The sequence below is a fragment of the Bombyx mori genome, chromosome 9 (genome assembly GCF_030269925.1).
Source record: "Bombyx mori chromosome 9, ASM3026992v2".
Classification (NCBI taxonomy): Eukaryota; Metazoa; Arthropoda; class Insecta; order Lepidoptera; family Bombycidae; genus Bombyx; species Bombyx mori.
The window spans coordinates 9,239,881-9,261,021 of record NC_085115.1 but is presented as its reverse complement, the minus strand read 5'-3'; the positions used below and the strand labels follow the sequence as shown (position 1 = coordinate 9,261,021).

Here is a 21,141-nt window from a genome sequence, read left to right as displayed (position 1 = left end):
GTAAAAGAACTCTACCAGGCAACACTTCCAAAACTTAATAGGGAACACGGAGCAAGGGCACCGAATCACAGCACTATTGACAGTAAAATACTAAGATACTAGTCGATACCTAGATCCTTACAAGTACAAATCTTTCAAAAGCCAATTTAACATGCTAGAAATATTTTGGTAACGAAAATTTTTTTAAGCCGATTTAAAGCGATAGAAACAATTAAATTTAATTTAATTTAAATATAGGTTCAATTATGTACATACATATATTCAAACAAACCCTGTTTGAAATTTACATCTTAAAAATTGTTCCAAATTAAATAATATTTAATATCTATTACAATATTATGCTTTCAGCCTATTTAGTCAAATTAATTTATAAAAGTTCACAACTGAGTCATACTTGTAATAGGGAATATACGTACATAAGTTGGTAAGATATTTTTATAATTTGATTGAATGGGAATGACAAATTGACAGATCTGTCATTTGCAATTGATGAGAGTATGTATGAAAATTAGGATTAATTTATCCGTTTAGACTACTAATTTAATTCATAAATAAATTATTAGTAAAAATTCCAAGTTTTTCAAGACGAATGTAATTTTATCTAAATTTTTGTGCTAATAGTCAAATAACGCACGCGCAGAACGCCCATCGCCCAAAAATCTCCCAGCGCCATATTGAGAGAGGCGGACGTTGTATGACTTGAGTGAATAATCGTGGTTAGTGCAATAATTTGAAGTGGAACATTTGATCGTGCCCTATGGATATATATTCGGGTACGTAAAGAACGGAACAGTGCACTTATAAAATATCTAAATTAGTGTAAAGCGCCTGAAACAACATCGTAACCTAGTCTTGGCCGTTCTAGTTATCAGTAGATTACTTAGGTATCATCAACCGCTGTTTGCTCGCAATTTTAATCTTATTAATACACACGTGCTGGGAATAGCCGTAGGTTTCTTGAATCTAGTTACATTAATGAGATTATACGATCGACCTGCAAGGTTCCACATTCGTATAAAAACGGATTTCGAAGTGTTTATGTCGGCAGTTGACAGAAGCGTTTATGTATATGACCGATCATAAGTCACCACACCCAGTGACCGGATTGTCGGTTTTAGTATTTGATAGTTTTTAGTTCGGATGGTTCGCGCGTCGTCGCGTTGGTATGTCATTGTGATGTGATCTATAAGTGCTGTGATTTAGCGTGTGCTTAGAAGTGTAATGTATAAATGTAATTTCTAGGAGTGGTGTGCCTCGGTTGAAAGGCCTGCCGAAAGGACAGGGCTCCGCGCGAGAGGACAGATTGCGGCCCTCCGCTCTGAAAAATCATGGAGTGCTGCATGTCAGAAGAAGCAAAGGAACAAAAAAGGATCAATCAAGAAATAGAGAGGCAACTCAGAAAGGACAAACGAGATGCCAGAAGAGAACTCAAACTGCTCCTACTTGGTGAGTACATCCACTAACTATAGCATTACTTTTTTCGTTTTATTTAAAGTATCAAATCTGTATTTACTCTGTGTCAAAGTAACTGCATACTCTTAAATTACATTAAAGGAATAGAAACCTGGCAAAGTGTTGCATACAAGTAAAATATTCAAAATAATAATTTGATGCAACAAACAATTAATAATCTCAATTATGTAATAATATAAGATTTTTGTTTTATAACCAATCTAACCTAACCTTGATTATACTATATTATGTTGTAGTACTAGAATAAAGAATGCCTAGTGTAGTAGAAGAATGTCAAGTGACAAATTAAATTTCATGAAAATAATGCTTATTAAAAACTAAATTAAAGAGTTTAAAAAAGTTTATTTTTTTCATTAGAGTATATGATTTAATGGTCCAGTTCTCAGGCCCCTATGCAGATTTTATAACAAACCCTCACTTCCTCTAAAAAATACTAACTTACCCACCTTGAGGCAGGAACTTCAAATCTGAATTATATTTGAGTTATTGGCTATCCTCATAATTGCTTTGAAACAGATATTGGTGGGACATTATAACCAACTCTTGGGTCTTAGATCATGCCCAGCCGCCAGTGTATAAAAAGTTGAAAATCATATCAAACCTTCATTGTGACTGTTGATTAATCTACATTTAAATTTATAAATAAATAAATCCAATATTATGTTAATATAAATTCCTATATTATATTTATTATTCATTAAAATCAAAATTAGAATTTTCAGTTTTGTTTTCCATAAGTAAAATGATAAAGTTGACACTGAACTAATAGTACCTAATAAGTTCAAAATATGTCTGCAAATATATATAGAAAGTTTTATAATTTTCTAAAAAAATTTTTAATATTAATCAAATACTATCTATCAAAATCTATTAAATAGAGCTTGTAAAACATGCAAATAATAAAAATACTAAATTCTTTAAAATTTGAAAAATGAAAAATTGATATAGTTCATGTTAATATTATTATTTGTGCTTTACTTAGTAATAAATTGGTGGAAAACTAGAAAATCCCATAAGAGAAGTTAAATGTCTTTAGAAAAGTTGTATTTTACCACACAAAAAATTAATAACTTTTTTCCTAAAAGCAGAAAATAGGTACCACAAGTACAATTGTAATGTCTATATATATAAACATACATATTCAAACCTATAATGTCTATAAACTTATATATTAAAACCAATATGTAAGTATCGGTGTGGTTCTTATGGTATAGTGATGAAGCCTATTTATGGGTTTTTTTAGATAACTGAACTATTTGCCTCTCATTACTTATTATTTATAACTTTTCCATAAGAACACATTAAATTATTACTTCTCAGAACTGTGGAATTTATTGATATTTCAATAAATGTTAATAAATATTAGAATGTTAATGCTTAGTGACGACTGATGAAACTAAATAGTTGGTAAGATATAATTTTTTGCTTCTTATGTGACTTGAGTTTAAGAAATAGTAATAAATGTATTGTAAGTCTAAGTTACATATCAGAACATTTATAAATTTAAACTTATAAATAGGCACCTGTTAGGATGTATCTCATTCCTGTAAACCTCACAAATATTTTACGAGTAAGATTGATTTCCTCAAATTTTTGCCAAGTGAAGCATGACTCATGAGGTATTCACTCTTTCAATATAGCTTTGTTCTATCTTTCTAAATGTTTTTAAATAACATAACAGATAATAAACAATTTCTTCTCTAAATTGAAATGTCAATTTCTGAATTAAAAGTGTTATTTGTAATCTTACAAATATTCGAAATTAACCCAAACATTTTATTGCTAATTTTGAATATTTCGAACACTGTATATTTTTGCAAACAATATTTAAATCTATAATATTAAGTATACAACTGAAATATTCACATTAATAAAATAAAAACAACAGTAAAATGAGTCTTATAGTTAGTTACATTCAATGTCAATTGCAAATCACGAGTCAAGAGGATCAGCGACCCAATTATACTATGGGTGACTATTTCTCAAAATAAAGACATGGGATGGGGCACATAATTATAAAACAAAACAGCATATTACAATAAATTAGGTATGTAATTGATTTAATCACAGTAAAAGTATGAGTGAGGGATGAACATGTAGAATTTCTTTACAACCTGTGGGAAGGGTCATGTGCTCCGTACAAGCGTTCGAAACTATAAAAGTCAGATTATTGGTGGTAGGACGTCTTGTGAGTCTGCATGGGAAAGCTACTACTGTCCTGGCTATTTCTGCCCTGAAACAGTAATTCGTTTCCATTTGAAGAGTGGGGCAGCCGTTCTAACTGTACTGAGACCTTACAACTCGTGTCTCAAGATGGGCTGCGGAATTTACGTTATAGATGTCTATGGGCTGCGGTAACCACTTATCACCAGATGGGCTGTGAGCTTGTGCACCCTTCTATACAACAAAAAAAAAATGCCAATAATGAGTTCACAGTGAAAGAGGTCATCCTAAATGCACAGAAGTTGTTCTTTATCTTCCTGCCTTTCCTGCCAGTAATCTACCTCATCATCCCAGATAGTGTTTTTGTTAATATTTATTATTAAAATATATTTGAAATCTTTTGGGGAAGTTACATAGAAAATACTTAAATTGATGTGCTATCTTAGTATTCTAGCATTTATCCTAATCAATCATCAATTTAATATATTAATTTAGTAAATATATATATATATATATGTTAGTTCTTGTAGATTCAAACATACATTATTTCTAGCTAGAATTTTAATTCTCTGAAAAGTAATAAAGTCAGATTATACACATTTTTGTGACATTCAATAATTCAAAATGTTCACACATTTTATATTACATCATATTAACATTAGAATTGTGATAACAGGAAATAAATTGAAATTACTTGATTTATATAGAAGAGCAAAACAAGTTTACCCCGTTTAATTGCCATTTATTCTAAAATGTGTTCATGTTCAGGTGTCGGCATGTCAAGTCATGCTCTGAATAATTTTGTTCTAACAATATAGCCGTAAGAGGTCCAGTACTTGAATGTATGGAACCGGTGAAATTGTTTATTCCCACAAAACGTAATTTTCGCGTTATGATAGTAATGAAGTAAAGACGGAGACATTAATTTCTCGAAATATAAAAGATGATAAAAATCCATCGTACATTTTTCTAAAACATTATTTAAACTCTGAGGTGATACATGATACATTTTTAGTACATGGTTTCTGCGATTTTACACACCCAATATTACGATTCTAGTTTCCATATTTATTTCCTTAGTCCATACGCCAAAAATGCATTTGCTGTTGACAACGACATATCTATAACTAATATATAAATCTACAGTGATTATTACGGATGTTCTGTTATAAACACTGAACCATGCATCCGATTGATTTGAAACTTGGTATCCATGTAGAAAATACATGTTCTTAATGGATAGGCTAAAATTTATATGAGTGTTGGACTCCCTAATAATAATGACAATAAATAATAATGTCAATTTTAAATGCCCAGCGAAGCGGGCCAGTACGGCTAGTAACTTTATAAAAGCAATGAAAAGTAGAGAATAATCGGACACATGCTTACAAATTTCAAACAACGATGACAGATATTTTTATCTAAGTGTGACACGTCGAGATACGCAATCAGTTACCTGAGTGTTTGTTAACAACAGGAACTGGAGAGTCGGGCAAATCTACTTTCATCAAGCAGATGAGAATCATCCACGGCTCGGGTTATAGCGACGAAGACAAGCGCGGCTTCATCAAACTCGTTTACCAGAACATCTTCATGGCGATGCAGAGTATGATACGCGCCATGGACCTACTAACAATACAATATGGGAACCCGTCCAATGTAGTAAGTATATTAATGGCTAAGATACTGAGAATTTAGCGAATAAAAGCCCATATAGCATAATATAAGGTAAAAAGTAAAAAATAACGTTGTTATTCTTCCAATGACACAAAAGAGGGCTTATGGTATTAACTGACGTATATTTTCTGGTTGTAAGTAAATTCTAAAGGCGGCGACTGACCGGTTCGCATTCATGTAAAATGTGGGTAGGTACTTGTTTTGTTTGTTGTTGATTTCTGACGAATCCTTTATAGGTGTTACGTCTCAACTTTACAGAAGAGCTATAAAAACGTCGTCGCGCCTATATTGTCCAATATTATGTATCTAAATAGTACAAATGTGTATTTTTTTACAATAAATATATTTGCTTAAAACAATGGAATGAAACAATAAGAACCGTTGTATTCAATCGATAAAAAAGACTTAAACTTTAGTATAAAATAAACTTAAAACAAACAAAAGGAATTCGTCCGACGGCGGACTCATCAAAGGAAAAACAAAATTGTTATTTTTATTTAATTCCGAGCATTTGCATATTTATCTACCTTATAAACCTTCCCTGGACTCCCACAAATAATTCAAGATCAAAATTAGCCAAATCGGTCCAGCCGTTCTCGAGTTTTAGCGCGACTAACGAACAGCAATTAATTTTTATATATGTATAGATAGGTCCCTGTACAAGTTTGAATCAAATACCGTCTTTATGTTTTAATTTGGTATAAACAATGATGAGTAAAATCACAAATGTACGTCTTCGTCACGCGACATTTCGACTAGGTATAATAAATTCGAAACGAGCAATGATACCGGTCAGTCAGTGAGGAGAATGTTTCTAGCTCTTCATTATTAGTACATTATTTTACAAGCTACATTTTGCTGTGATAATTGTTTCACAAGGGATATCCTAGTATTTTAAAGACTATCATTTAGATGGTTGGACATAATTAAACTTAACAGGAACATTTTACCATCTCTCTCGTACGCGAACATCTTATTGCGATTTCATGAAATTCATTGTTCATTCATTCAGTCATTACTGGTGGTAGGACCTCTTGTGAGCCCGCGCGGGTAGGTACCACCGCCCTGCCTATTTCTGCCGTGAAGCAGTAATGCATTTCGGTCTGAAGAGTAGGGCAGCCGTTGTAACTATACTGAGATCTTAGAACTTATATCTCAAGGTGGGTGGCGCATTTACGTTGTAGACGTCTATGGGCTCCAGTAACCACTTAACACCAGGTGGTCTGTGAGCTCGTCCATCAATCTAAGCAATTAAAAAAAAATGTTATGTAGCTCATTCATTTCAAACAGATTAATATAACATTCTGACAGTTTTACATTCATTTGTTTTCTTTATTTAAATTAGTGATGAAATTTCGCAATGTAGATAACCTAAGTTATCTAAAATACAAAGTTTTATTCGTTTTCATAGACGACACTCGATTTAAACCAAATTATAAACCTATTTAATACACATAATCGGTTCTGTGGTGATAGTTACTGATAACAATACTAGATTCGTAAATTAAATACAGTTTGAATATCATAGCAACACAAAACGAAACAAAATATGATATTATAATTTAATTACAGGACACGATTTAGGATTCTCTTATCTATACTAATATATAAATCTACAGTGGTTTTTACGGATGTTCTGTTATAAATACTGAACCATGCATCCGATTGACTTGAAACTTGGTATCCATGTAGAAAATACATGTGCTTAATGGATAGGCTAATATTTATATGAGTGTTGGACTCCCTAATAATAATGACAATAAATAATAATGTTAATTTTAAATTCCCAGCGAAGCGGGCGAGTATCGCTTGTATTTAATAAAATGACGCTTTTAACATGACATGACATATCTAAATATAGTACAATGATCTGAATTACAGGAAAAGGCGGAATTGATATCATCGATCGACTTTGAGAGTGTGACAACGTTCGAGAGTCCGTACGTGGAAGCTATCAAGGGCTTATGGGCCGATTCCGGCATCCAGGAATGTTATGATCGCAGGCGAGAATACCAACTTACTGACTCGGCCAAATAGTGAGTACACTTGTCCCCACGAATCGACGACCTCAACGACAAATAATATGTCCGTAAAATTGTAAATTTGTCAATGGATGGAGAACAGTATAATCGTTAGCCAATTCAATTGAGACTTTAACCTCATACCCAAAAGACGAGGCGTACTATTCATATACTCAAATGTTCTTTAAAAAATTCTCAAAGACCTGCGAAAAAAAAAAAAAAAAAACCTTTTATAACCCATAAAACTAGCCAACGGTAGCCAGTAGTATAATAATAGTCATGAATTAAATATGCAAATCGCAATGTTTGTTTAAACGTGATTGTGTACAGTAAATCATTATCGCACGCCTAACACTTTATGGCGCTAGTAAACAGAGCCGCCGTTCCGGATTGTTCAAGAAACTGATCTAATGACACAAATACGATTGATTTTATACGTTATAAATGGCCCTCTCCGTCTTTTAACACCGGTAACGTTATGTTGATTCTGTTAGTTTTATCGGCGCAATGTATTCGTTTATTGTCTTCAAATCATATGAAATCAAATAAAAAAAAAATTATTCAACATAAATGAAAGTATATACTTGTTGAACGTCAAAAAGAACTACCGCCAATTCACAAAAAACTAGCCTCCGTCCTGAGAAGAACTGGCAAGAAACTTAGCGGGCATGTCTTCTCTTAAATATTAGATAAAAAAAAAAAAAACAATGACTATTATAACGTAACAATTATTGCAATTTTGAAATGCCCGGAGCGAGCAACTCATTCCCACATTGTGCAATCTTCTTTTCGCTCGTTATAATGAGAAAAGAACTTTTTCTTCAGCTACTTGCAGGAGATCGACCGCGTCGCAGCGCCAAATTACCTACCAACCGAACAGGATATCCTCCGTGTGAGAGTTCCCACAACGGGCATCATAGAGTACCCATTTGACTTGGAGGAAATACGATTTCGGTAAAACACGTGACGTCATCATCGATGGCATGCTTCGCTTCTATGTGCATGTTGTGGGGACTGTTTCGATGTTTCATTCGGAGGTCGACTGTTTATTTAATAGGGTCGTGCATGTTTTCGTTTGTGTTTCGCTTACTAGTGGTGCATGGTGTGATTTTTCAGTTATTTAAGCGATCTGGCAAGGATCGAAAAAGACGATTATTTGCCAACCGAACAGGATATCTTGCGAGCCCGACAGCCTACAACCGGTATACTCGAATATCCGTTCGATCTCGACGGAATTATATTTAGGTATGACTCGCGAAGGTACATCGATAGAGATGCTAAATCCCTGTAAGCTCGATTAACAGAAATATCGATTTGTAAACGCCGTTTGGAGTATGAGTATAGTATATCCAATTAATGTAGATTCCAAGGCGGTTATAATGCTAATAACTTAACTTTATCGCTATTGTTTATTTAATATGACATCGTGATTCACAATTTCAATAATAATAATTGCCCACAATGCTTTGTAAAAACGATATTAACATTGCAGTAATATTTCATTCTAATCTCTTCTAATGATTCTCATTCAACAAATAGTTTTTTTTTTGTAAGTGTAGATCCCATTCGCATCTCTTGTATTGGCCTAAGTAGTTAGATCCTTATCCAATTAGCAGCACGTCAGTAAATTTGAGCTTTCTAACTTAAGTTTGACAGATAACTCCAAAATATTAAATGCACAAATACTAACAATAACAATAGAACACCAGTGCTATGATTATGCAGTTTAACAAAAAGTAATCTAATATAATGTTACGGGCTTATCTAATACATAATATGTAAAAAAAAACGAAAATTATATTGTAAATTTCTTATATTTTTTATGAGAGTAACGCAGTCGATTAGTGAGCCCCAAAATTAAGTATGAATCGAGATATAATGTCAAGTCCTACTTTTTGTTCGTCATCTATGGTCACCCTACTCATTCCACGTGACTCAAACTGCAATGTTTTCCTGCGTGCAAAGGTTATCAATCACACGCGTGCAAGTGATCATTTTAAAGTATTAATTCAGCGCTTGAATAATGTATAGTCAACTATAGTCTTTTTAGTTTAATTATAGCTTAATTAATTTTTAATGTTATTGCCCATTCATACACAACGATATCTAGTCAGCAATTTTCTAAGAGGTTATTATGTGTTAGTTTAATTTTGTGACTAATGCGAATCGTAACGTAGTGTGACCAAGAATTAAAAAAAATCTGTGCAAGTAATTTAAAATCGATTCACTATCAAACGAACCTTTGATAAAAAATAGATCGAAGAACATTTCAGCACTTTGCTGTTTTCAATTGTTTCACTTTTTTTTTTTGCATCTTTAAGTCTTATTTTAAATGAGGGAGCTCAACACATTTGCTGAGTAGTCCTTATTAGCAGTGAAAAATCTATAAGGCGCACATTGTCCGGTCGTATCGGTCCCAATGAGTTTCTTATTTACGTCAAAACGCACTGTAAATCTATTTTGGGTCAAGCTACGAATCACTTATCTTCTAACGCGACTATCATAGAGTGATGGAGATACTTGTTGGAACTGCTAAGACTTATAATATACGCCCGAACTTAAGACCAAGTAGCAGCTAACTATGAACAAGGTCAATCAAAGACTTATAGATAACGCTAGGTAGATGATAAATAAATAAAAAAAACCGTTTTAATAACACTTTAATTTTGTAACAAATCTAATTTTAGTTTTTACTGATAAGGATGCATGTTTTAAATAGCAAGTACAATTAATCTCGTGATAGTTGTAGGCGTCAATTTAAAGTTTTATATAATTGCATGTAAAGCATGTTTATTTGGTGTTTTTTTATAACATTTTATTTTTAACAATGTACATTAATGCATGAATTTATTGATATGGTCTATTATCTACAGAATGGTGGACGTCGGGGGCCAGAGATCCGAAAGAAGGAAGTGGATCCATTGTTTCGAAAACGTCACATCCATCATATTCTTAGTAGCTCTTAGTGAATATGACCAAATTTTATTCGAATCAGAGAACGAGGTAAGTTTTGTTATAAGTTATTTTTTTCGCTTATTTTATAAAAAAATCTACAGCCAAAGTTAAAGGGATTTTTCTTCGTTTAAGGAATCCATTTGAAGATTAGTCTTGGTTTAAAATGATTCTGTAAAATATATTATGATCTCATAATCTAATTATACCAAACTATAGTTTGCCAGGATGTAGACGAGTTAGTGTTTCCGTTTCGAAGTCCAACACGTGTATTTTTATCTTCCAATTTGTGCGTCGGACGTTTGCTGAAAATATATGCTCTTATTAAATTTGAACTGAAATAATTACATACCGATAACTATTTCAATTGATAAACGGCTTGAATATCTCCTTTCACTTTCATAATATGAAACTCTCCTAAAACTTGTAATACCTATTCGATTTTAAAGCATTCCAAAAATGTTTCGGTCAGACTGCAATGGCTTTTTTTTATTGCTTAGATGGGTGGGCGAGCTCACAGCCCACCTGGTGTTAAGTGGTTACTGGAGACCATAGACATCTACTACGTAAATGCGCCACCCACCTTGAGATATAAGTTTTAAGGTCTCAAGTACAGTTACGGCTGCCCCACCCTTCAAACCGAAACGCATTACTGCTTCACGGCAAAAATAGGTTAGTGGTGGTACCTACCCGTGCGGACTCACAGGAGGTCCTACCAATAGTAAAACCGAAAACCGGCTTTCCTTGAAAACCGTTGTAGTTGAAAACGTTTACAAATTTAATCTTCCATTTATCATCATTCATCAATATCGTTCTACCGGGATTTAAAATGCTATATAAAATAAATGCATAAGTAACACAATACAACAGTTTGACTAGTGTCTGACTAGCCTATTTTTAAAACTGCACAAAAAAAATTGCCTTTAATTGTCTCAAAAATTGTCTTTAAACGAGAGTACTATATTTAAAGACAGACTCGGTGCAATAGTTAGCGCTCCTGACTGTTGCGCCCAGAGTCGTGGGTTCGATTCCCAAATCGGGCAAACTTTGTGTAATGAACGGATTGACCTTTGTCTGAGTTTTATTATCTGTACATGTACAGTATATTTAAACATACAAAAGTATGTTTATCAGTCTCTTGTACCCACATCACAGGGAATTAAGGCCTGATGAACGTGCGTGATTTGTTTCTCGTTATTAAAAAAAAAATTGACATAACGCGTTTTTCTTTTGTTTTTTTTTGTTAATAAAATCCTCGACCACGATTACAAATCTTTGTTCTATAGACATCGTTCGTATAACTACCTATCACTTAATTTGGAAATGCATATACGAGCTTAGTATTTTCTTCGGCTTACACTAGTCGTAAACATAATTAGACTACTTATACGATTTAATCTCCTATTTTTTTTTAAACATCAGTAAAAAAATGGTACGCGTGCAACTTGGGGCACATTAAAGAAGTTTTACTTCTTTTCCCGTATGTAGTGTTGTGGTTTTCTTGGGACGCTCTGTCCATTTTCTCACTCTCACTGTTACTGGCTTTCTATACCTATCTTTTCTCTCTAGCCGTAACGAATCGTCGCGAATTAATTTTTTTTTTTCCCTACCTAAGCTGATAGTCTTGAGAGGCTATATCAGCGTCGCCTTAACTAGTAGGTGAGCTCACGGGGCTCAAACCTGATGAAGTTGCTAACACGAACCCTAGCAAGAGCCGTACTTCGCAGAATCTACCACCGGATCGGAAACGCGACCCACTGAGAAGATCCGGTGAGAAACTCAGTGGGCTGGGTCTGAGGGTTAATTTACTCGTCGAGCCCTTCGTCGCAAGCGACGGGTTCGACGAGGACGATGACCGGTGCTTGAAGTACCTAAAAGCACCGTTAGTGGATCGGGAGGATCCGAAATGACGTGTTTGGGGCGACGTCGACTGCTTTCCATTCTGTCCGCAGGATCGGGAATATTCAATATTACTCTCAACGCGCCTAAAGAAGTTTCACTTCAAAAAGGCTAGGGTTAACCCGTAGAAGTAGTTTAACAGTATCTACGTGGTTGGTAAACGGAGAGTCTGAGATACACGCGTCCAATTAGTCTGAATACATGATCAACATGGTTTGAACAGTGGGGCAGCTATACGTTTTGTTAAATGAGTCACAATACACTTTACGATATCTATACTAATATTATAAAGAGGAAAGATTTGTTTGTTTGTTTGTATTGAAGAATAGGCTCCGAAACTACTGAACCGATTTAAAAAATTCTTTCACTGTTTGGAAGCTACGCTATTCCCGAGTGACATAGGCTATAATCTTTTTTGAAAAAATTAGGGGTCGTTACTAAAAATCCAATAATGTAACCAAAGGTGTAAAAAAATTACCTAAAATATTCTTTAAATCGCGTACCCTGCGAAAACTATTGATGATAGAATAAAATAATGTACTACGACTTTGTAGAACACATTATTATTTACAAAAAGTGTCGTGACAGCATAATATGTCTAACTATTAATTATAGTTATGCCGCAATAAGTGTTATTTTATTTTAAAAAATAAAACGTCAAATGTCGTTGAAATTCTGTTAAAGACCCGAGCGGAGTCGGAGCGGGCCGCTAGTCTTATTTATATAAGTCTTATTTCAAATGAAACTAATAATATTTTATATCGTTCTCACACAGAATCGAATGGAAGAATCGAAAGCATTGTTCAAGACCATCATAACGTACCCGTGGTTCCAGCACTCCTCGGTCATTCTGTTTCTCAACAAAAAGGATTTGCTCGAGGAGAAGATTATGTATTCTCACCTTGTTGACTACTTCCCTGAATACGACGGTATGTAATTAACATATTTATAATAATAACATTAGTTAATATACACGAAGCAGATAAGTGAATGAGGCCCATTGTGTTTACTAATTATACAATAATAAATAAATAAAAACGATCAGTTATAGTAATGTTCGGTATTGCACTTTTACATACAGACAGATATAATTTTAATGAAATGTTGTTGTTGTAATCAAAACTTGACGCATATATAGGTCCGAAATGCGATCCAATACCTGCTCGAGAATACATTCTACAAAAGTATCTGAAGGAGAACCCGGATCCGGATAGGTCGTGTTATTCGCATTTCACTACTGCAACAGGTTGAACACAGTCAATGGTTTATTTGTAAAACATTGTACTTGGGCCATTATAAACGTGCGAACCGAGTCATAAATCATTTTTATCAGACCTCTCGCTCACACTTATAGGCATATCGGATCTCTCGCTCATACTTGTAGTGTTTTGTGTACAAAACTTAAATCAATATAATTACACAAAAAAAACGTTTTTTATTTTAAAAAAAATCCGGGTGACTTTAAACGCTATCAACACATTATGAATAACCCAACGAGTTTGGGCGTTGATATCGCCCTTTAATTTTAACAAAGTTAAGTATCTAATAATGCTTCGATGGTTCGCGTAGGATTGTCTATTGATAACTTTCTGGTAGGCAGCGGCTTGGCTCTACCCCTGGCATTGCTGAAGTCCATGGGCGACGGTAACCACTCAGGTGGGCCGTATACTCGTCTGCCTACAAGGGCAATAAAAAAAAACCATTTTACAAACACCTACAACCTACAAATTATATGTACCAGTCATCAACGACCACGTCATCTGACTACCTGAACCCGAATGTCATCCCTTTATCGATTTCGAGCTGCGCGGCATTGTCATATTCCTTTGACGTAATATTTTAACTCACTTCGCACGTTTGTAATGGTCCATGTATAATAGTACAATTTGTAGAGCTAATAATTTTGTGTTATACAGTAACGGAATGATAAAGTTAGTTGTCTCAAAGTCTAGATTAGCTAGCATCGGTATACATCTTGCTAATGTTTTGAAGCACCGTTCGAAAAGGTAAGATGTACTCACGAGATGTTAAAGGAATAAAAAAAAGACAAAATAAATTGTCATTTCGCTACTGTGTTTTGTTATACTGCTAAGTCACACAATATGAAACTCGACATGACAAGCATAAAGGTTGACATGTTTTCCTTTAATTTTTCATTTACCTCTAGACTGATTGTAGATTTTTTTAGTCTCAATCCTAAAATTGTTCACTTATGTTGAAATCATGGAAAAAATCGACCTTATGCTTCCAATGTCGAGAGTTGTCAGTCGAAATCCTTTTGAGTAAGCTATGTAGTAACGCTAGTAGTGTGACGTGTGTGTGACGTAACAGGCCCGCAACGCGACGCCAATGCGGCGCGCGAGTTCATTCTGCGGATGTTCGTCGACTTGAACCCGGACGCGGAGAAAATCATCTATTCGCATTTCACATGTGCGACAGGTAGGTCATATTTTGTCATAAAATAATAATAATCGGTTGTCTGTAAAGTCGGTTTACGTACGATAGTTTTACGTGATAACGTCAGTAGCGGAACTATTCGAACTGCTAACTCTGACGTCACGCGAGAAGAGAGATAAATGTGTCACAAGCCAACGCTTGGGCCGATCGTGCCTCTCTATCGCTTGTTCCACGCTCTCGCTTGCACGCTCCGGCTCAGGCGGAACGTGACAATTTTTCGTGCGTGCAGCCGGTGTTCATCGATAAGACGTTATCACGTAAAAAAAAAAACAAATTGGCAACACATAATTTTGGATAAATGGTATTGGTACAGTGTCGATGTCGATGCCCGTGTCTTTTTTAATCAATAGACGTTAAAATGAGTTTGTTTGTTCGAACTAGGGATAATTGAATACTAATTTATATCGATATACCATATCGTATGAATTTGTACATAATTGAATCGCTTTTTTATTGATATATGGATGGCCAAATTACAAAAAATCGATTATCGGTAAAACCAATTAAAAGTTTCGCTATTTTTCAACGCTTTGCGTATAACTGAACAGACAATATTATGATGTTAAGTCCTTACAGTTTTCGTAAACAGACTGTTTAAAAACTTCTATGCAAATATTTCTAAAACTGAAATTTTCTAATTAATGTTATATAGACAAGATAATATCAAAGTAGTTTGTTTTGATCAGAACTATATTTGCTTATCTATTAAACAAAATTACTGCACTTCGTCAGCGTAACATATTTTCTTCTACTATTTTAAATAAAAAAATTCTTAATGCTATTTGTCGTGATGATATCAAAATTATGAATAATAAGATTTTCTTTAAACAAGTAATTTTAGTTGTTTTCATGATTTTTCAATGTCATCAGAGGTATGTAAGATGTTCCTAATTTCTGTTTTATTTTATATATATCCGCTAATTGCTGTGTTTTTTTTTTTGGTGAATGATGCTTGGTAACCATTAGTACACAAAGTAGATAATGTTTTATTTTTGCACTGCTTTTACTAATTTTGTAGAAATAGAATAGGGTTTTTTCGTGAATGTTGGTATTTAATGTAAATAATTTGTCATTAAAAAACTAGCTTTTTTTAGCTCAGCCTTGTTTCGTGTATGTTGGTATTTTATATAAGTAATTTGTCATTATAAAAATAAATAGCCTTTTTTTTAGCTCAGAGACCAAACACAAGCTCACAGTCAAACTTTATGCTAAGTGGTTATGGAAACTCAATGACAACGTGAATCACCTTCATTCTTGGGACGTCAAATCACAATTCCATAGTACTATTGGTCTATCTTTCAAACCGGACGCATGATTGCTTGTCGATAAAATAGGATAGTGGTACCGACCCATTGCGGGCTTGTAACCAGCCCTTGTGGCAGAAATTAGGAGAGCTAACCTAACTCCCCCAGGTTAGGCAGAACAGAGGATACTGTCACATGTCATACGGTCGTTATTTTTGGACCAAATTGGACTCTGAAATATCGTTAAGAACCTCGGAATCAGTATAAACGCCAAACTAAAAAAACAGTACTGTATATATGCGAATTGATGAAGAATGTTGCTATATTTTGGCATATATGAGCCGCCACTGGTTAATAATATCGCTGCCTATTTCTGCAACGAATGCATTCCAATTTGAATCAAAAGGCCATTATTATAAGGTCAATATTTTATGTCTATGGTACTAGTAACCGCTTAAACATCGGGTAGACCATGCATGAGGTCATAGAATATGTATAACCACAACACCCAAAGGATACTAAAAAAAAGTTGTTCTGTAGTTAGTTATTTTTGTTTTTATTTTTATTTTCACTAAACTAATTTATTAATAAACTTTTTGCATGCTGCTTACTGTAACGCGCTGAATCACTCTGGATGCCTTAAAAGATACTGAAAACATTAAACTCGTGTTCTGTGCTGTGAAGGATACAATTATGCAGAGTGCTCTCAAAGAATTTAATTTGGCTTAATATTGCTTAACTTAATGTGTTTACGTTGAAATTGGTTCATTAAACTTTATTTTTCTAAATGCATGTTTTATTTGTCCGACCTTTGTTATAATAACGCTTTGATTCTACTAAAAAAAATAACTCACATATAACCATTTGTTATATTAAATTTATTTTATTTTCTGCTTTTTGAAGTGAAACTTCTCTAGGCTCGTTGAGTGTAAAATTAAACTTCGTTAGATTGAGCATTTCGCAAACCACTCCACCGTGGAGAGGGGGAAAGGACAAAACGAGCTAGGTCGTTTCTCTTAAACATAGCATTCCCTATTACTAGAGAAATTCGGTTGAAGGATGAAAAATAAAGAAAACCGCAATACTACACACCGCCAAAAGAAGTTTCACTTCTTTCACGTGCACCTAGTTGCACGCGCATATTTTTTTTATGTTACTATGAATGTTATAACTCTGTAAGGGGAGGTCAGTGTTTACAATAATACTAATAAATGCTTCCGTTGGTAAATGTAATACAGTTTGAACTACGCGCCGAAGTGTACACAAGTAAGATTATCGAACACGAGTGCAGTAATTTTATGTGTGTGTGTTTAATGTAAAGTGTATTTTATTTCATTACGTCATAATGACATCATCTTTCGCAGATACCGAAAACATCCGGTTCGTATTCGCCGCCGTAAAGGACACAATCCTACAGTCCAACCTGAAAGAGTACAATCTCGTTTAAGCGAAAGCAACATTGGTCCTTGACACAAATCTGTGATTGTGTATAACACACGTAAACATCATCACCTCTCAACAGAATGTGTTTGTAAATTGACGAACTGAGATCGGATGGACGAACATATTTCATCTTAAAACGTTTAATGAGAAATTAAGAATAGATTGTAAGTCATTTAACCACAATTAAGCGGTGGGTTCGGACGGGCCGCGATCACTCGCTCGCGCTCCGAGCCGGGGGAACGCCTCCGACGAGTCAGGTTTTTTGACATGTTTTTTTATGATGAAGTTATTCACAAATTATGTATGTGTCTGTAACGGTGATTATTGAATTGTGCATTTTAAAAGTAATGGTGGGTCTCGGCCTCGCCACGAGCTGCTTTTAGTCATTGTTTTAGGATTTTTATAAAGTTTGTTGCCATAATATCTTTCTACATTAGATACGTTTTATTGTGTCCACGAGAATGGATTCGAACAAACTAGTCCAATGAACGTTGGTCGAGACCGGACTTCGCGCTATGATTGTATCGATCGGAATGCTTCCGTGTTACTATTATGTACGTACCTATTTATTTAAGATGTGAATGATGTCTCGAGAGGTCACGGTCGTACCAGCGCTAACTAGGGCCGGGACGGGCGACTGCACCGCCCTCTGTTACCACGCGCGCACTACAGCACTAGTGCTGTCAACTGTCAGCCGTCACTGTCACTGTCACCGTGACAACCCTTGTGTTCAGCTTGAGTACGGTGGCTGTGGCGTTCGTCTCCAACCGGCCGTCTCTCTACTCCTACTTAATAAATATATAATTTTATTGTGCAAACATTACCGTTTTGTTCTGTTAGCTTCAAAGGTTTATAACTTTATTATTGTATTAAAATGTAATATTTCGTTACTTTTGTACATTGGATTTTTTTTGTTAAATAAATATAATATTACGTTATTATTTAAGCAGTTTAAGATTAAATACGGTGTTTTTTTTTTCTACAAGTAATGACTTGACGCAAATCGTTTACGTTGAATGTAGGCTTTGTGTACGCAACGGTCTGGTGTATTTGGTTTCTTCCTGGTGTTATCTGTATAGGAGAATTAAACAGCTACCATTATGTCAAATATAGGAAGGTTACTACTACGTTAGTTGTTTAAGGACATTTTTGATGCATTTGATATGAACTTTTTTTACTAGAAACCCAAGAAATCAAAGCTATAAGTGAACTATAAAACTGGTACCCATGTTTTTGCACGAATGCTTTTACCACATGAATGTAATATATTGTACATTTGGGTCTAAATGTGCTGAGTGAATTGAGCTGACAGTTCAGTGCCAAGTTTTGCTATTGGCAACATTATCACGGGAATACGAAGCACAAAATATTTATGTTATTAAACAACAAAAAAAAACATTTATTGTCTGTTTCATTTAAATATATTTTTAGAAATACTTTATTATGCTATGCTTAATTTAGTGTCGCTTTGTGTTATATTTAGTTTAATGTATATTAAGAAACAAAGTTTCTAGGTTTTTTTTGCAGATATATAACTTATTAACTTATTTGTTGTTGTGTCTTATTATACTTTTTTTATAATGTAATATACGAATTAAGCTTATATAATATTATATGTGAACGGCTAATCACAGTAACATCTGACACTGTCAATAGCAAAACTGTATCTCGACATTAGAGGCATAAGGTATGGAATCGGTTATTAAAACTATTCAAACGGAATATTTCAATTTGGTAATCGTATGTATTATAGGAATTTATATGACCATTATAGGATAAGATATCTTTAAAGTATTGATCTAAATTGTAGTCCAGAGGTCGAGACCCCGACGAAACTACACACGAACTACTGTATAAAAACGATTTTTTTGTTTGTTTTAAATTAAATTCAACCTTATGCTTCTGATCTCAAGGTGTGCTTTTAAATTAAGAAACAGCTGTCTTTGATGCTCAAAATGATGTGAAAATGAACTTAGCGCACAATTATTGAATTTCTATTGATGTTCACTGAAACAATCTCTGTGTATGCCCCCTGTACATAGGAACTATACATATTATTTCTTTTGTGCATTTGTACAGCGATGTTGTGGATTCATTTTGACTTCGAGCCCAACGAGGTTCACCGGCGGTAGTGACGTCACACGATAATATACTGTTTTGATTCGAACCCTTTGCATTCCGACAGCGTAGGTAAAAAAAAAATCTGAGTAAGACAGGACAGTCTCCCTTTCGCCACTACCGATTGCATTTATATTATTTCCCTTTGCTTATAAAGTTGACACGTATCTATTGGATTTTGAGAATAAACTTGACCACGCCGGCTTTAAACGTAGCCCATGGAACGATTATTTGGTTTCGGTGCAGGATTATGTGTTTTTGTTTATTTAGAAGGATACTCGAACGAATTCTCGGCCTACCTGATGTTAAACGTTTACCGGAACCTAAGGGCGCTACCCTTCGAACGAGGAAGCGTGATTGCTTCTCGATAAGTCGCAGACAGGGCTGTCACACCCAAAGGACTCGTTACCAACAGTAATACGCAACATAACATACACTTTCAGATAAATAACTTATTTTCTATAGTATGTACCAAATTTTAGAGCTCTTAATTATGAACACGCTAAAGTTTTTCAGTTTTTTCGCTAGCGTCATTGATAATGATACTAGGTCGTTAGTTTACTGTATTTATCGTACCGGAATGCAAAGGGTTTTTAAAAATAAACAGAATGTTACCAATAATGCAAAACACTGGATAACTTTTTTTTTACACAGTTTCATCGGTAATTAGAATTTATCAAAGAATGTTTGTCAGTGATGATGTAAACAAAGTTTTTTTTTTTAAAATAAGAATCCGAGGAGAACGCGGTTTCGTTTCTAAGGAGATAATCGGTTCGCTGTGACGCGTCACCGGAACCCATTATCTGAACCCCAGTATGCACTGCCGTTATTGTAAGCTAGTAAATGCTATTTAATAAACTTATATTTACCGGATCAAAGCAAGAGTTTTAACTTAAAATCGAAAAGAAACCGCGTTCGATTTGAAAAAATACTGAAGATGTTTCTCGCTGGCCTCGCTCCCGTCTGTGAACAATGTGTACGCATCCTTAACGAATCGTGTTTATTCGTATATCGGTGTGGGGCTCCTCACCCATTTTGTTTTAACGATCGGGCAATGACAAACGTACAATGTCAGCTGAACGTATATTTATAGTCTAACGTTGCTTTACCTTTTGCGTGAGATTGTGAGAGTTTTAGCTTAAGTTCCGACTGAAGATGGATGCCTGAATGAAATATTGTAAATTATAATTTCTCATAAAATATAATTTTTTTCAGCTAAGGGTAGTTTTTATTTATTTTTTTGATCTTGTTTATCAGCGCGGCTCGCGTCATCGATGAAACGCAATTGCGTTTTACAATGCGAAAAGTCATTGAAAGTATTTATTTACAGGAACATTTGGCAAATTGTGAGTATTAATGACGTCTCGTAATTAAATAATGAAGTCGCCTTTTTTTTCCTTCCTAAGCTGATAGCCTTGAGAGGCTATATCAGCGGAACCTTAACTAGTAGGTGAGCTCACGGGGCTCAAGCCTGACGACTTTGCTAACACGAACCCTAGCAAGAACCGTGCTTCGCAGAATCTACCACCGAATCGGAAACGTGACCCACTGAGAAGATTCGGCGAGAAACTCAGTGGGCTGTGTCTGAGGGTTAATTTACTCGTCGAGCCCTTCGTCGCAAGCGACGGGTTCGACGAGAACGGTGACCGGTGCTTGGGGTACCTAAAAGCACCGTTAGTGGATCGGGAGGATCC

At 34.7% G+C, this 21,141-nt stretch overlaps 1 protein-coding gene across 6 annotated transcripts; it reads left to right on the top strand.

Moving 5' to 3' along the window:
* The first annotated feature begins 457 nt into the window (after window positions 1-457).
* Gq (G protein alpha q) lies at window positions 458-20,666 on the top strand. Of its 6 annotated transcripts, XM_012688540.4 has the most exons (10): window positions 458-773; window positions 1,243-1,446; window positions 5,114-5,298; window positions 7,195-7,349; window positions 8,160-8,288; window positions 8,451-8,579; window positions 10,208-10,337; window positions 12,961-13,114; window positions 14,517-14,624; window positions 16,533-16,674. In XM_012688540.4, exons 2-10 carry the CDS (start codon window positions 1,329-1,331, stop codon window positions 16,613-16,615), a joined length of 1,191 nt encoding a protein of 396 aa, XP_012543994.1. In that variant the 5' UTR covers window positions 458-773; window positions 1,243-1,328; the 3' UTR covers window positions 16,616-16,674.
* Window positions 20,667-21,141: the final 475 nt, after the last annotated feature.

What these genes read in the sequence shown, in the direction of transcription:
- Gq (XM_012688540.4), top strand. Translation starts at nt 1,329, where the DNA reads ATGGAGTGCTGCATGTCAGAAGAAGCAAAGGAACAAAAAAGGATCAAT. An exon ending in CTTACTGACTCGGCCAAATA is followed by an intron (nt 7,350 to 8,159) that starts GTGAGTACACTT and finishes CTTTTTCTTCAG; the next exon opens with CTACTTGCAGGAGATCGACC. An exon ending in TATTCGAATCAGAGAACGAG is followed by an intron (nt 10,338 to 12,960) that starts GTAAGTTTTGTT and finishes GTTCTCACACAG; the next exon opens with AATCGAATGGAAGAATCGAA.